Source organism: Peromyscus leucopus, chromosome 23, assembly GCF_004664715.2.
Source record: "Peromyscus leucopus breed LL Stock chromosome 23, UCI_PerLeu_2.1, whole genome shotgun sequence".
NCBI classification, from domain to species: domain Eukaryota; kingdom Metazoa; phylum Chordata; class Mammalia; order Rodentia; family Cricetidae; genus Peromyscus; species Peromyscus leucopus.
In genome coordinates, this window is record NC_051082.1 from 32,121,396 (window position 1) to 32,136,471 (window position 15,076).

The following is a 15,076-nucleotide window of genomic DNA, read 5'->3' on the forward strand; positions in this document are numbered from 1 at the left end:
TTTGCAGGAGATTGAACCCAAGGCCTTACACATGCCGGGCAAGGACTCTACTAAGCTCTGCCTCCAGCTTTTCCTTGGGAAGCTTTACACATTGTATTGATTCATTCCTTCTTAAGTGTATGAGCCCGCATGAGTGTATATGCACTGTGTGTAGATGTAACTCACCGTCTTATTAAATAAAAAACACAGAACCAATGTAAAAGAGAAAGCCAAGAGGTCAGAGCTCAGAGCTAAAACCTTACCCTTCCTCCTGCGTTGGTCCTACCTCTCCGAAAGAGACCTACTTCCTGTGTGTTTGTCTTTAAATAGTCTTTCTGTTCTGCCTTCTCATTGGTTGTAAACCCAAACACGTGACTGCCTCGTCACTGCCTGTAAGTACCGCCCTCTAGGTCTTAAAGGCATATGTCTCCAATGCTGGCTGTATCCTTGAACACACAGAGATCTACCTAGCTCTTCTACCAAGTGCTGGGATTAAAGGCGTGTGCCACCACCGCCCGCTCTTGCTATGGCTCTAATAGCTCTGACCCCTGGGCAACTTTATTTATTAACATACAATTAAAATCACATTTCAGTACAAATAAAATACCACCATAACTGTGTGTATGCTGGAGACCAAAAGAGTGCATTGGAACTCTGGAACTGGAGTTACAGATGATTGTGAGCCGCCCTGTGGGTCCTGGGCATCAAACCCAGATCCTCTGCAAAGAGCAGCCAGTGTTCTTAGCCCAGTACCATCTCTGTAGCCTCCTTCCTATTATCTTAATGAGAGTAGATGACCCTGAGATTCGTGTGGAAGCTGCAAATGGAGCATTCCAGTCTGTTCTGGTGTTTGGCTTTGTCACACACCTCCCTGTTAAACCAACATCAGTGAAGTAGACGTTGGCCATGGCTATGCTCCTTGTCCACTGAGCACACAGGCCTGTCCCAGGCCTAGCAAGTGCTGTTGCTGCTTCCTTGAGGAAGCGTTGACTGCATGTTTAATCAATACTCACTGGGCACTTGCAAGGTATCAGGGTACCTGAAGAAGGAACAATGAGACACTGGGATTGGATGCTGTGGCAGGTCAGAGGACATAGACTTGAACCCGGCTCTGAGCTAGACTCCGGGAAGATTCTCAACTATACTGTGGTATGAAGAACCATGGATCTGAAGTGTGGTATGAGGGGTGAGGACGCGCCACAAGTGAAGAGAGGGTGGTCCAGGCCCAAGGGATGGTCCCCATGAAGGCTACTGTGGCTTCAACGTCGAACACTGGGGAAGGAAGAGAAAGAGGACTGGCGTGGACTGTAGAGACCCAAGCTGTGCTAAGGGCTCTGCCTTTGACCTCAAGAGCAAGACTGCGTCCCGGAACGGTTTGAAGGAAGGGCAGACAGGATCGTACTTCCTTTTTAGAAGGTGAGATCGGACTGAAGTGGAGAGAACAAGGATGGGATGGGGTTGGCAAGGAGGGGTAAGGCAAGGAGTCCCCTCTTGGGAGGGTATTGAGGACACTAGCAAGGAGAACCCTGCAACACACAGGGGGAGATGGGGATGGAGAGCAGGAGAGCGTTCAGAAGGCGGATTTGACGAACCCCTGTGTGCGCTAAGGGTTTTTAGAGACCTAGAACCAACGAGGGATAAAAGATCTGTTATGAAGCAGGGACCCACGAGATTATGGAGCCTGAGCATCATCACCCAGACAGCTGTCTGCCAGGGGTAGACCCAAGACAGCTGATGGTACAAGGGCAGGGGAAGATCCGCGCCCAGCTCCAGCACCCGGACAGAGGGGACTCAGTCTCTCCACCTCTTGATCCTACTCAGATTGATGCCCACTCACACTGGAAAAGCCTCTGCCTACTCACCTTGCCAATTCAGCTGCTAATTTCTTCTGGAAACACAGACATGAATAATTTTCAATCTGGTACCCAAATATCCAGTGAAGTCTACATGTATAATAAGCCTCCTAACCCCGTGGGCCATGTTCACTTTAGAATGGACTGGAAGGAGAGAAATAAGAACACAAAGCCAAGAATGAGTAATGCCAGCCCCAGTTCACCCATGTGACCAAATCTATGTGATCAGGTAATCCCTCTGTAATTGTTATTACCTTATAAAAAGAGGATGAGTGGTCTGGAAACTTGCATAGACCTATCCTTGGCCTGGAGTTACTGTGGGATCTCAAGATGTCTGTTTTGTTTCTCAGTATATATGCACCCCAGCACAATGCCTTTTCTTCTTTCATATACTCAAAAGAGACGTGCCGTAGTTTAACACGAAGGCCATGTGCTGAAGGTTTGTTCCCATGGCCACAGTACAGAGAGACAGCAGAGCCTTCGAAAGGTGGGGCCCAGGGGAGGTCCTTAGGTTTGAGTGTGTGTCCTTGAAGGGGTCTGTGGGTCTTGGTCTCTTCCTCCTCCTCCTCTTTTGTTGTCAGGACAGGAGGTAAGTACGTTGTTCCTCATTTTGCATCCCCAGCAGAGACCCCCAAACAATGTCTGTCCAATCATAAACTAGCAAGAAGTCTGTTTTCTTTATAAGGCAGTGTCTGTTTTTTTGACACAGCCTAGGGTTTCAACTGAGTACTTACCAGTTTGGTCTGTGGGCCCATCTGTGAGGGGTTGTCTTGATTGTTAATCGATAGAGGGGGTTAGCCCACTGTGGGCAGTGCTATTCCTAGGCAGGTGGGTCTGTGCTTTATAAGAAAGGTAGCTGAGCCTAGGTATGTGAGCAAGCCAGCCAGGCAGCAGCATCCTCTGTGGTTCCTGCTGTACCTCTTGGGCTGTGAAGTGAGTTCCCTGATTAAAGGTAATGCTGTATGGAAGGGAAGTAGTTCCTGCCTCAGCATTCCTTGCTTGCATTAATGCTTGGAGTTCCCTCAGGGATGGACTATGACCTGCAAACTGAAATAAATCCTCTCCCACCTCAAGCTGCTTTTGTTCAGTGTGTTTTAGCATGGCCACAGAAAGCAAACCACAACAGTTGGTCTTCTTGGGTGATTTGTTACAGAGTTGGGAAACTGATGAACAGGGAGTTGCATGTTGTCCTTTGAGACAGGGTTTCTCTGGGTAGCTTTGCACCTTTCCTGGAACTCCCTCTGTAGACCACACTGGCCTCGAACTCACAGAGATCCGCTTGCCTTTGCCTCCCAAGTGCTGGGATTAACTTCTCTGTTCTTAAATCATGATTTCCAAGTGCAGGTTCAGAAGTTGGAGAGTGTGGTGGAGTCTGGCCAGGCAGAATCCCAGCCTGAGTTGGTGAGTGAGTGAATCTATTGAATGGATACCAGCTTGTCCTGGGCTTTCTGTTCTCGGGACCTTTTTCTGTCTCCCTCAGGGGCTTCTTCTGCGCTCTCTGCCTTCTTCCCTTTCTCCTCCTGTGTCCTGCACTCTGGTTTACACGTTTGTTTTGTCTAAGTGCATCCCCAGTAAATCATTTCCAGAGAGATCAGAGAAAGCCACATGACAGGGTTTGGCATTTCTGAAGAGGTTTTTAGTCGTCATCCACTACATTAAAAGCAGAAAATAGTTTTCTTTCCAAATGTAACAACTTCTGTTGTTCATCCAGAGAAACTATTATGCCAATCTGATAAAAGAAGGTTTGTAGAGGACCTGGTTTTTCTTTCTTGGTGCATTTTATAATTCTCATTTCCCATTGCTGTTTTTGGGATTTCCAGGTGTGTGTGTGTGTGTGTGTGTGTGTGTGTGTGTGTGTGTGTGTGTATGTGTGTGTGTGTGTGTGTGTGTGTGTGTGTGTGTGTGTGTGTGTGCTGTAGAGGGGCACACACTGGTCAGCGTGTCAGAAAAGGGAGGAGAAGCAGCTCCAGTTAAAATAAAGACCTGGGTCTGCATGGTCATGCTGGGTTCTTACCATAACCTCAGTCGCTGCCTCTCTGTTTCTCTAACTCCCCGCCTCTCCCCTTCTCTCCATCCCTCTCCCTCCCCTCCCCTTCTCTTCCTCCCTCCCTCTCTCCCCCTCCCCTTCTCTCCATCCCTCTCCCCCTCCCCTTCTCTCCCCCTCCCCTTCTCTCCCTCCCTCTCTCTCCTCCCCCTTCTCTCCCCTCCCCTTCTCTCCATCCCTCTCTCCCTCCCTCCCCCTTCTCCCCTCCCCTTCTCTCCCTCCCCTCTCCTTCTCTCCATCCCTCCCTCCCCTCCCCTTCTCTCCATCCCTCTCTCCCCTCCCCCTTCTCTCCATCCCTCTCTCCTTCCCCTCCCCTTCTCTCCATCCCTCTCTCCCCTCCCCTTCTCTCCATCCTTCTCTCTCTCCCCTCTCCTTCTCTCCATCCCTCCCTCACCTCCCCTTCTCTCCATCCCTCTCTCCCCTCCCCTTCTCTCCCTCCCTCTCTCCCTCCCCTCTCCTTCTCTCCATCCCTCTCTCCCCTCCCCTTTTCTCCATCCCTCTCTCCCTCCCCTCCCCTTCTCTCCATCCCTCTCTCCTCCTTCCCTCTTTCACTCCCTGTGTTGTTGTTTTTTTTTTTTAATTTTTAATTCAGGGCTTATTTTCCTAGCACAGCCTCCTTTCTGTTATCCTGGCTGCATCACCCTCTCCCATTGATGCGGTGACTTTAAAGGATGTTAGCATTCTCCTTGTTCTCTCCAGGGTGCTCTTTCCTCTTTCTGGTTTTCTTTTGTTTTATGCTGGAGAATTGTCTCCAGTCCTCTGTGATCCTTCACAACTCATTCAGTGGTGCTGGATGAACTCGAGGAGTTCATTTGTGCTGGTTCTCTGGGCATCTGTTTCCTCTCCAGCTGGGGCTTGGCCGGGATGGAGGAGATGGTCAGTACCTGGGAGCTGGGCACCCGGTGCCCGCAGGCGCTTCTCCCTCCTCTGTGCTCATTTTTGCTCGCCTGCCCGCCCTTGGGCCTGTCCCTGCTCACCTGGCTACCCAGGCTGAAGGTCAGTGGCTGCGTCCTCTCCAGCAGTCAGCTGCCTCTCATCTCTGCAGCGCTGGTGCTGTTCCTCATCTGCCTGCCCGCAGTCGGTCGGTCAGTCGGGGACCTCCACCTGCCCTCTGTGTCCCAGAGCAGCTGGAGTGCCTGGCTTTGTAAGTATCCGGCTCTTTTTCTTGTCTGAGATTTAAGTCTAGAAAGCGCTTACTGGAAAACACTGGGTGATCATCGGCTGTGAGTTTCAGAGTTGCCACTTGAAATGCAGCAGCTCTTATTTGAAAACATGTTTCGTTGGAGAGACTTTTAGAAAACCGTGTTCTACCTGCTTACTCTGGCTGTGGTCTCCATTTCTGCTTAAATGAAGTTAAGTATTGGTGGGCAGCCCTTAGGGGTCTGGTTAGTATTGTGAAGTGAGTCTGTGAGTGTAAAGGCTTTAATGAAGATTGTGCCCTTCAATCTAATCGTGGAAAAAGCCTTTCCTTATTCTCATGGTGTGATGCTTGAGGACTCTCCTTAGCAAATCCAGGAGCTGTGTTGTTCCGACCCGAACTGCCGAAGCTGCCGGTCAGGAACAGATGAGTCGGCAGAATCTGCTCATAACAGTTCCTGCCTTTGGATTTGCTCCCCAGCTGCTGCAGCCAGCCCTGAAAATCACTAATGTGAACGAGATCTGAGCGAGGCTCTCAGCTGTGTTTATAACACAACGGCTCAGTGCGCTGGACAGATCTTGGATCGAGTGAGCCTGGGCTAGCCCAAGGTCACATCCAGCCGTCTTTCTGGACAGCTGTTGTTTGTATGCAGTACTGCCGTGGGCAGTACTTGTATCGCTGTGCCTTCGACTGTGTCCTTCTGTTGGCCGTACTGTATGTTTATCTGTGGAGCCGCAATGTGGATGCTGGGGCTTGAACCCAGGTCCTCTGGAGGAGCAACTAGGAGTGCACTTAACCTCTGAGCCATCTCTTTAATCCCCTTCTTAAACATCTCTTTTGCTTATTATCCTCTGGCTATGTACATTTGTGTGATGTGGTTAACAAAAGTGTGCATATGCACATGTATATATGTATGTGTGTGTGTGTGTGTGCGCGCATGTGTGCACATGTTGGCTCTGTTCACCACCTTCCCTGTTCAGGCATTGTACATTCTTCCCATCTTCTGTGCCATCTGCTTTTCCGGGGTTGCTCTGCAGACCACACAGTGACAGTATGGGGTGCTTCCCTTAGAGGAGAGCTTTGCACAAGGCTGTTCTGACCGGTTTCCTGAAGTTCCTGTGAACTGTCCTATTTGCGATGTGTGTGACTGTGGTGTGTGTGCACAGATAAAGGGAGATCGCCTAGGTGTGCAGGCCTTTTGAATTCATAATGAAGAGGACTTGTTCCTCACCCCAGGGATCCGAGACTAAGGACGTGCAACCTGCTGACTCTGCAGCCTCAGTCCAGCTCCCCACTGTGTCCCTACTGTGTGACCTCAGCCCAGCTCCCCACCGTGTCCCTACTGTGTGACCTCAGCCCAGCTCTCCACTGTATACCTACTGTGTGACCTCAGCCCAGCTCCCCACTGTATGCCTACTGTGTGACCTCAGCCCAGCTCCCCACTGTGTCCCTACTGTGTGACCTCAGCCCAGCTCCCCACTGTGTCCCTACTGTGTGCCCTCAGCCCAGCTCTCCACTGTGTCCCTACTGTGTGCCCTCAGCCCAGCTCTCCACTGTGTCCCTACTGTGTGACCTCAGCCCAGCTCCCCACTGTGTCCCTACTGTGTGACCTCAGCCCAGCTCTCCACTGTGTCCCTACTGTGTGACCTCAGCCCAGCTCCCCACCGTGTCCCTACTGTGTGCCCTCAGCCCAGCTCTCCACTGTGTCCCTACTGTGTGACCTCAGCCCAGCTCCCCACCGTATCCCTACTGTGTGCCCTCAGCCCAGCCCTCCACTGTGTCCCTACTGAGTGACCTGCCACCACCCTGCCTGTCTCTGCTGCTCTCGCAAATCTATTTAAAGAGAGAAATTATCCCAAATTAACCCCCACCCTGCAAACACATGTGATAGCCAGTGGTTCTATAGGTATAGAGTAACTTCAGTAGACTCTACTTAAGGCAGAGGCATGATGGGAAACACCCAGGAATCACTGTCCTGAAATGATGCAGTGGTCACGCATGGCCTGGATGATTTCTGTAGCTTTTGCCTCCATACTTTGGCCTCTTGGTCCTGACGCTTCACCTTCATTCCGTTTCCTGAAAATGTTTGAACTTGGGAGTGCGCTCAGCCTGATGTCTGTCCATCAATACCTCCTTTAAGATTCCCCCTTACTGTTCCAGTCTGAGCCAGCAGTGTTTCTGTGGGCATATTTCTCTTACAAAACTTTGGTGTCTTTGAATTTTATTAGGTTTACTCTGTTAGATAAAAGCTACTCCTGAAAAATCACTTCAAAATAAACCTTTCTTGGGTTGGGGAGATGGCTCAGTGAGTAAGCAAGAGGATCTGAGTTCAAATCCCTACCTCCACATAAAATCTGGATGAGGCTTCATGTGCCTGTAACCAGTGTTAGCGGGTGGACAGACCCTAGGAGCTTGCTGGCCAGTCTACTCAAGTGTCAGGTTTAGTGAGAGGCCCTGCCTCAAAAAAGAAGGTGGAGATTAATAGAGGAAAACAAGCCCACCCCTCCTCTGGCCTCACATGCACATGCATGGGCACATACACATACATCCACATGTGTATGCATACACCACATCACACACAACTAACTAAATAAATACATAAATAAATCTGTATACTGAGTTTCTGCCAAGGCCCCTGGCAGATAGCAACCTTGAGTTTCTCAGCAGTTTCATCACTTAACAGTTATTTATTCATGTTGCCTTGATGACTGTACCACCCCTCCTCAGACCGCTCCCTTTAAGGTCTCCTCCCTCACCACATCAGGACAGATGTGGTGTCACCTTTGCATACCTATGGCCTGTGTACAACCAAGCTGTATTTCCTCTCAGTGACATCGCCAGTAGCCAGCCGCTGCATTCCAGTTCTCCAAAAGCTCAGGTCTGCAGTCAATAGATGCAGGATGAGGCCCAGGATGTCCGTGCCCAGTCTGGCCGCTGTGTCTACTGGGCCACTTTGCTGAGTGGTGTCCCCAAGCTGACACATCTGTGCCCTTGAATTAAGGTCCTAGAAGTCAAGAAAGTCCAGGTTTCAGACTTCTTCCTGAAGTCTCATTGGAAGACTATGCAGACACATCATTGGCTTCATTGTCAAATCATAGTTTTCTGATAGTGGCCTGGATACCATCATTAACACAAGCCTTTCCTTAGTTTAGTTCTTGTTTTCCATGTGGAAAGGCTAGGCATTTTCAAACCCAGCAAACCCTAAACCTTGCAAGCCTAACAGCTTCTTTCTGTTGAGATGTTTGTCTTGGTTCTCTACTTGCACAATAGCAGAAGAGTAAGTGTTGTTGTTTGGTTTTTGCTCTTTTGACTCTTGGTCTTTCGGGGCTTGCCACCCAGCTCCCAAATAAATCACACACAGAGGCTTATTCTTAATTATAAATGCTCAGCCTTAGCTTGGCTTATTTCTAGCCAACTTTTCTTTACCCAAATTATCCCATCTACCTTTTGCCTCTGGGCTTTTACTTTTCTCTTACTCCTGTGTATTTTACTTTTGCTATTACTCTGTGACTGGTTGTATGACTGGGTGGCTGGTCCCTTGCATCCTCCTCCTCTCATTCCTCTTTTTCCCTAAGATTTCTCCTATTATTTATTCTCTCTGCCTGCCAGCCCCACCTATTTCTCTCTCCTGGCTTGCTATTGGCCACTCATCTCTTTATTAGACCAATTGTGTGTTTTAGACAGGCAAAGTAACACAGCTTCACAGAGTTAAACAAATGCAACATAAAAGAATGCAACACATCTTTGCATCATTAAACAAATGTCCCAAAGCACAAACAAATCTAACACATCTTAAAATAACATTCCATAACAATAAGAGTGACCTCTGTGGTACCCTCAGCCCCACCTGGAGATTCTTAGAAAATTCTAAGTTCATTCACTGCACTCTCCAAATTCGATAATCTATCAGTAACACTTGCTACCTATTAACATGGATTCACTCCCCCATTCTTTAAGCTATCATTGACAGTTTTTTTTTTTTATTTTGAATGCCAATTGGCTTCTTCTGGAAGTCTCTTTGAAGCTCCTGAAGTTGCGTTTAGCATCCCATCTGGACCTGGTTCCAGAGCTGTTCTTATAGAGCAAATCCTTGTTATGATGGAGCCTGCCTTCAGGTACCCGAATCTCCACATCACTGAATAATATACCATCCCAAGTATCAGTTGTTTAAAACTACAATAAGCATTCACCCTCTGATTGTTTCTGTGTGTCAGGAATTGGGAACATCTTGGTGGGATGATTCTTGCCATTCCCCATGAGGTTGCAGTCAAGTTTGATTAGTGTTAACAATCGTTTGGCCAAGGATGGAGGATCCAGTTCTGAGATGTAGGGGTTTCTGGCTTCTGTCAAGCAACTTCTCACTTCTCCATGCAGGAGTGCTGTTTAAATATCCCCATTGCAAGCAAGCCTGCCTTCTCCTTGAGGTAGCCATCTGAGAGCAAAAGGATGGATCTGCAATGTCTCTCATGATTTTTGCTCAGAAGTCACATACTACCACCTCCACCCTATTGCATCCCTCACCAGAGTGATCCTCATTCACTGGTGGGGCTTGCTAGAGAGCCATTGTAGAAATTGGTTGTTATGCACCCTGATCCTTGTTAAAGAGATGCTCCTTTCAATTTCACTAAGTGAGGCATCAGTGACAGGAAATAGCAAGCTTGTAGCACCATGATGATCTTTATGAATTAGCCATTATACTCTTTCTCTCCTAGCATAATAATGGGTAGATAGTTGGAGAGGTTTGAATGAGTGATGTCCCTCAGAGGCTCATGTGTCTGGACACTTGCTGTCTAGTTGGTGGCGCTATTTTAGGGACCTCAGCCTTGCTGTAGGAAGCACACTCCTAGAGTTGGGCTTGGAGTGCTCCTAACCATGCCCCACTTCCAGTTTGTTCTGTATCTTGCTTGTGGTTGAGGATGTGAGCTCTCAGCTTCTGCTCCAGCCAGCCGCCATGCCTGCTTATCGCCATGCCTCACCACCATGGTGGACTCTTGTGCCTCTGGAACTGTAAGCCCAGGTAAACTCCTCCTTCTGTAAGCTGCCCTGGCCATGGTGATTTATCACAGCACCAGAAAAAGTCGCCAGCACTTGTTAGACATTCACTCTTTCCCAGGAGGAAATACCCTCACTCTTTCCCAGGAGGAAGCTGAGGAGATGGGAGTTTGGATCCAGTCATGTTGTGCCCAGGTCTACAGTCCACTGTGTAGCACGCTGTTTTCCTTGCATTTTCTGCTTCCTTCTTTTCTCGGGAAGAGACACCACCCTCACACCAAAGGTTTCATTTACAGAGAATTGTCTCAGCAAGAAAGAATCGTGGTAAAAACTGGCGGCTGTGTGCACATGTTGTCAGGCAAGGTGCAGAGAGGCTGAACTGCCCCTAGCTGGTGCGAGCATAGCAAAGTATCTGAGAGAAGGAAGAAAAGTGCTCGTAAGAGTAACTGGAAAGAAAAGGGAAATGAAAGAATAATTTGGCCCGAATCACACACAAAATACAAAATATAAGGAAATACAAAATTACAAGGAAATTACAAATACAAAATTATAAGGAAAATGGTCTTTGAAATAACCCCGAGTCATGTTGATGGTCATGTACTTCTCTAGTATCTGCATTAGTTACTGTTAGAACCCGCCCAGGATCCTGACAACATCTCACGTAAAGTCCCCTTTAAGAGCAAACTCCTCCTCCCCGCCTCTTTTTCTCTGTATTCCCACGAGGTGTGCACCTCCTCTCCCCCCTCTCTTCTCTCCCCTCCCCCTTTAATAATAAACTTCCCACGTGGACGCTGTGTCTGCATGGTGTGAGTAACTTTCCACCTTTCCACGTTGTAGCCTGCCACCACACCTGTGTGGCGTGGCTCCCTCACCCACTGGGCACCTCGGCCCAACCTGCCAAGGCCGGTATCATAACAGTTACAGTGTTAAAACATCTAACTCCTATGTATGCGTGTGACACACACCTTTCATCCTAGCACTCGGGAGGCAGAGGCAGGCAGAGCTATGAGTTCAAGGCCAGCCTGGGTCTACATAGCAAGTTCCAAGCTAGCTATGGCTACACGGTGAGAACCTATCTCAGAAACAAAAACCGAAAGTCAAAATCTACTTATGTGTCCACTTGTGTGTTAGGTACAGTTTTGACAAGTTAGCTATGACGTTGATTTTGTTCGCAGCGTACTCAACATGCCCTTTAGTCAATTAATCTGGTGTGTGCTTCCACACATGTGCCTGTGTGTGTGAGTCAGGGGTTCTCTCCCCCACTGCTGAGGCAGGGTCTCCCTTCTTTCTGCTCTGCCGATGTCCAGCAGCACTCCTGGCCATTCTCCTGTCCACCTGCCGTCTTGGCACAGGAGTGCTGGCGTTAGGGATGGGCACCATGTCCAGCCTGTTATGTCGGTCCCAGGGGTGGAGCAGAGGGCATTTGTGAAGCTACTGCTTTTATCCGTCCAGCTGTCTCTCCGGCCCTGCGCATGGATCTTCTTACGTCCAGCATTTCTACTTTTATTATACTCAGTATATAATAATACTGCATATTAATTATAAATGTTAGGGACTTCATGGTGACATTTCCATATATGTATGGTTTGATTATATTCCCCCCCAACTATATTTCCTGACCCTCTTCTCTATCCCCACTGCCACAGGCCACTTGAATCCTTTCTAGCAGTCCTCTTACTGTTTCCAGGTTTCTGCTTTTGATTTTGAGGCAGGGTCTCTCTGTGCAGCCAAGGATGGCCTCGATCCACCTCCGAGTGTTGAGATCTCGGGCGCGTATTTCTGTGTCTGGCTTATGGGATGAGAGGGCTCAACCCCAGGATGGCATGCACACGAGGCGGGCACCCCACTAATTATACCGTAGCCTCCTTCGCTCTTCTTCCAGCTCATACTCAATTGGATTAATGAAAATTTGCTTTTTCCTAACATTTTAATTTCACTCGGTGGGAGGCATGACAGTTGGACAGTGATTGATGGGACTTTATTGATACAGTGTTGAATCACAAATAAATGATCTTATTCTAGTTGATTGAGATTATGTTTAGTGTCACAGAGTCCTAATTTAAAGGAGAATCTATACAAAAAGCAAAAAGCCCAAGCAAATAAAACTGACTCCATATAAACGGGAAGATTTGTATTCTTCAAAGAATTTATTTTTCAAAGGAAAAAGAATATTACTTTGAAATAGCAGCGTGTCTTGTAGCTTTCAGCTGACAGCGAAATCTCTTTTGTTGTTCAAGCAGGATTTTTTTTCTTGCTTTTGCTTTCTGGCAAAATCTTGTCAGAAAATTGAGCTTTGATTAAAATAAATGAGTTCAGTTTGGCTCCCTTGCATGAGGCGGGGACATTTGATCCCAGGGTTTTCAAAATCTTTATTAGCTTTGAATTTATTTTAATTAGCATCTCCATTATGTTTATCTTCACTTGGAAGAGGCTTTGATGTGTAATACAAAACATTTCTTCCACCTCTCTAGTTGGAGTGTTTTTTTAGAGGACACACAATGACAGGTCAAATTCTCTAGGCAGCTCAGACCCTTTAAAGATTTTACTTACATTGAATAGAATTAGGAAAGATCATACTGAGTGAGGTTAATCCAGACTCAGAAAGACAAACGTCAAATGATCTCCCTCATCAGAGGCTCCTACCTCCAAATCTTCAGGAAATTTCTCTTTGTGATACACAGAGACCGTTACAGAAAGCCACAACCAATCACAACGTAGAGCTGTGCAGCCCGGTCCCAAAGGATGCATCCACAAACACTCCTAAACCTAAGGCTCGGGAACAGTTCCGAAGAGGGGGTGGGAAGACTGTAAGAGCCAGGGGAGCCGGAGTTTGCTGTGAGATTGTGTCTTAGTAATATCAGGTGCTGCACTCACAGAGTCTTAACATGACAGCCCAAACATGCGCTGAACCAGGACAACCACCGCAGATGTACTGACGTGGATGACGGAAAGCCTACCCAAAGAACTAACGGCAACTACTGGATGGTGAGAGCGGGGGAGATGCTCCTCCCCGGGGAGGACCACCCCAATCGCCTATCCAGTACCCAATAGTCAGCCCTGTCAACCTGTATACAAGTAACATTATACAGACCGAGCAGGTTATATTTAGGAAAATATACATACACACAATTATATATGCGTGATGTATCAATAATGATCAAATAATGGATTTGAAAGAAAGCAAGGAAGGGTAAATGGGAGGGTAAAAAGGAAGGGATGAAGGCTAATACAATCTAAAAAATGAAGCAAAAACATTTTACTTGTTTTTATTTTGTGTGCATGAGTGCTTTGCCTGCATACATGTCTGTGCACCAGATGCATACAGTGCCATCAGAGGCGAGGAGAGGGCATCAGATCCTCCGGAACTGGAGTTCCAGGTGGTTATGAGCTGCCATGTGGTGCTGGGAACCTAACATGGGTCCTCTGCAAGAGGAGCAGGTGCTCTTAACAGCTGATCCGTCTCTCCAACCCCAACACAGACCCTGTAAGAGTAAAGATATTAGCACGGTGTGGAAGCACATACCTTTAATACCAGCACTGGAGAGACAGAGGTAGGAAAAGCTCTGAATGTGAGGCCAGCCTGGTCCACATAGCGAGTTCCAGGCTAGTCAAGGCTTATACAGTAAGACTCTGCCCTACCCTAATATTGTAAAGATACTGATACATATTGGGTACTAATCACGAGTCTGTCTTAAGCCTATTGCTTAATTAGAAATAAAATTATGATTCTAGTCATTCAATATTTTATTTTAAAGCTTGCTTTTATTAGCATGCAACAATTATACATAATACTGGGTTTCATTATGACATTTTCACACATGTGTACAATGTGCTTTGATTGTGCCCCCGATATATTCCTAGACTTCTGGTGTGGTATAATAGCCTTACTCAGCTGTAAGTCACATCTGATGACAGCAATTCTTCAGTTGCATTTTCCTCTTCCCACGTCTGTCAAGTTGACAACAAAACCACCTAGGATATCTGCATAAAATAAGGGGAAACACACAACATGTGATTTTCCTCAGGCTGGCTTACTTCATTTAATATGATTATCTCCAGTTGTATCTGTTTTCCTGAAAATAGTGCAATTTTATTGTTCTTTATGGCTGACAACATTCCATTGTGTGTGGATACAGTTTCCTTAACCATTCCTCTGTTGATGGATACCTGGATGGTTTCCTAGTAGCCATTGTCAAGGATGCAGCAGTGGACGTGGATGGGCAGGTGTCTCTGTGATGTGTTGACCCGCCGCACTCTGGTAAAGACCAGGAGTGGCGGTGTAGCCGAAGGGTCTGTTTGTCACTTGTTGTTATTATAATCGCTCCCTTTTGTTTCCAACCCACCTGTAATATATTTGTTTTATGAACTGTTGACACACGCAGCTCCCCTTTCCACTGCGGAGGCTCAGGCATTCACTGAGTGAAAAGGCTTTGAAGTGGGTTAATCATCAAAGGTATTCTAGAGTATGAATATTTTTAAAGGCCTTTTAGAGACTACAGCTTCCTTCTATGCATTCATGGCAAGTAGTTGCAGAAACACTGAATTTATTAAAAGGAAAAACATTTTACATTTCTTTTCCACTTTGCATGCGCGCGCGTGTGTTTAATTGAAAGTAAATCTCCATACAGTGTATTCTGACCACGATTTCCCCTCCCCCAACTCCTCCCAGGTCCTCTCTACTCCCCTACCCACATAAATCCACACCCTTTCTTCTTTTTTTCTTTTTTCCATTTTTCTTTAATAAGAAATTTTCTACTCACTCTACATACCACCCACAGACCCCACCTCCTCCCTCCTCTCACCCTGCACCCCTCCCTCCCAAGCCACCCCACATCCCCACATCCCCCAAATCAAGGTCTCCCATGGGGAGTCAGCAGAGCCCGGCACACTGAGCCTAGGCAGGTCCAAGCCCCTTCCCACTGCACCAAGGCTGCGCAAGGCGTCACACCACAGGCACCAGATTCCCAAAAGCCTGCCCATGTACCAGCGAGTGATCCCGACCCCCCTGTCTGGGTGCCCCCCAAACAGTTCAAGCCAAACAGCCATCTTCTGTATCCAGAGGGCCTAGTT

The 15,076-nt window shown here is 47.5% G+C and overlaps 1 protein-coding gene across 2 annotated transcripts in view; it reads left to right on the forward strand.

Annotated features, from left to right (window-relative positions):
* The window catches only part of Mtus2 (microtubule associated scaffold protein 2), a 249,149-nt gene that overhangs the window by 15,593 nt on the left and 218,480 nt on the right, over nucleotides 1-15,076 (forward strand). Inside the window, exon 1 of one of the 2 annotated variants that reach the window (XM_037198378.1) lies at nucleotides 4,726-5,020. The exons of the other annotated variant lie outside the window; for it this stretch is intronic. Coding sequence (XP_037054273.1) covers nucleotides 4,741-5,020 — 280 coding nt within the window. The 5' untranslated portion in view covers nucleotides 4,726-4,740. Of the gene's footprint in view, nucleotides 1-4,725; nucleotides 5,021-15,076 lie in introns of those variants that run through there. 2 annotated transcript variants of the gene reach the window in all.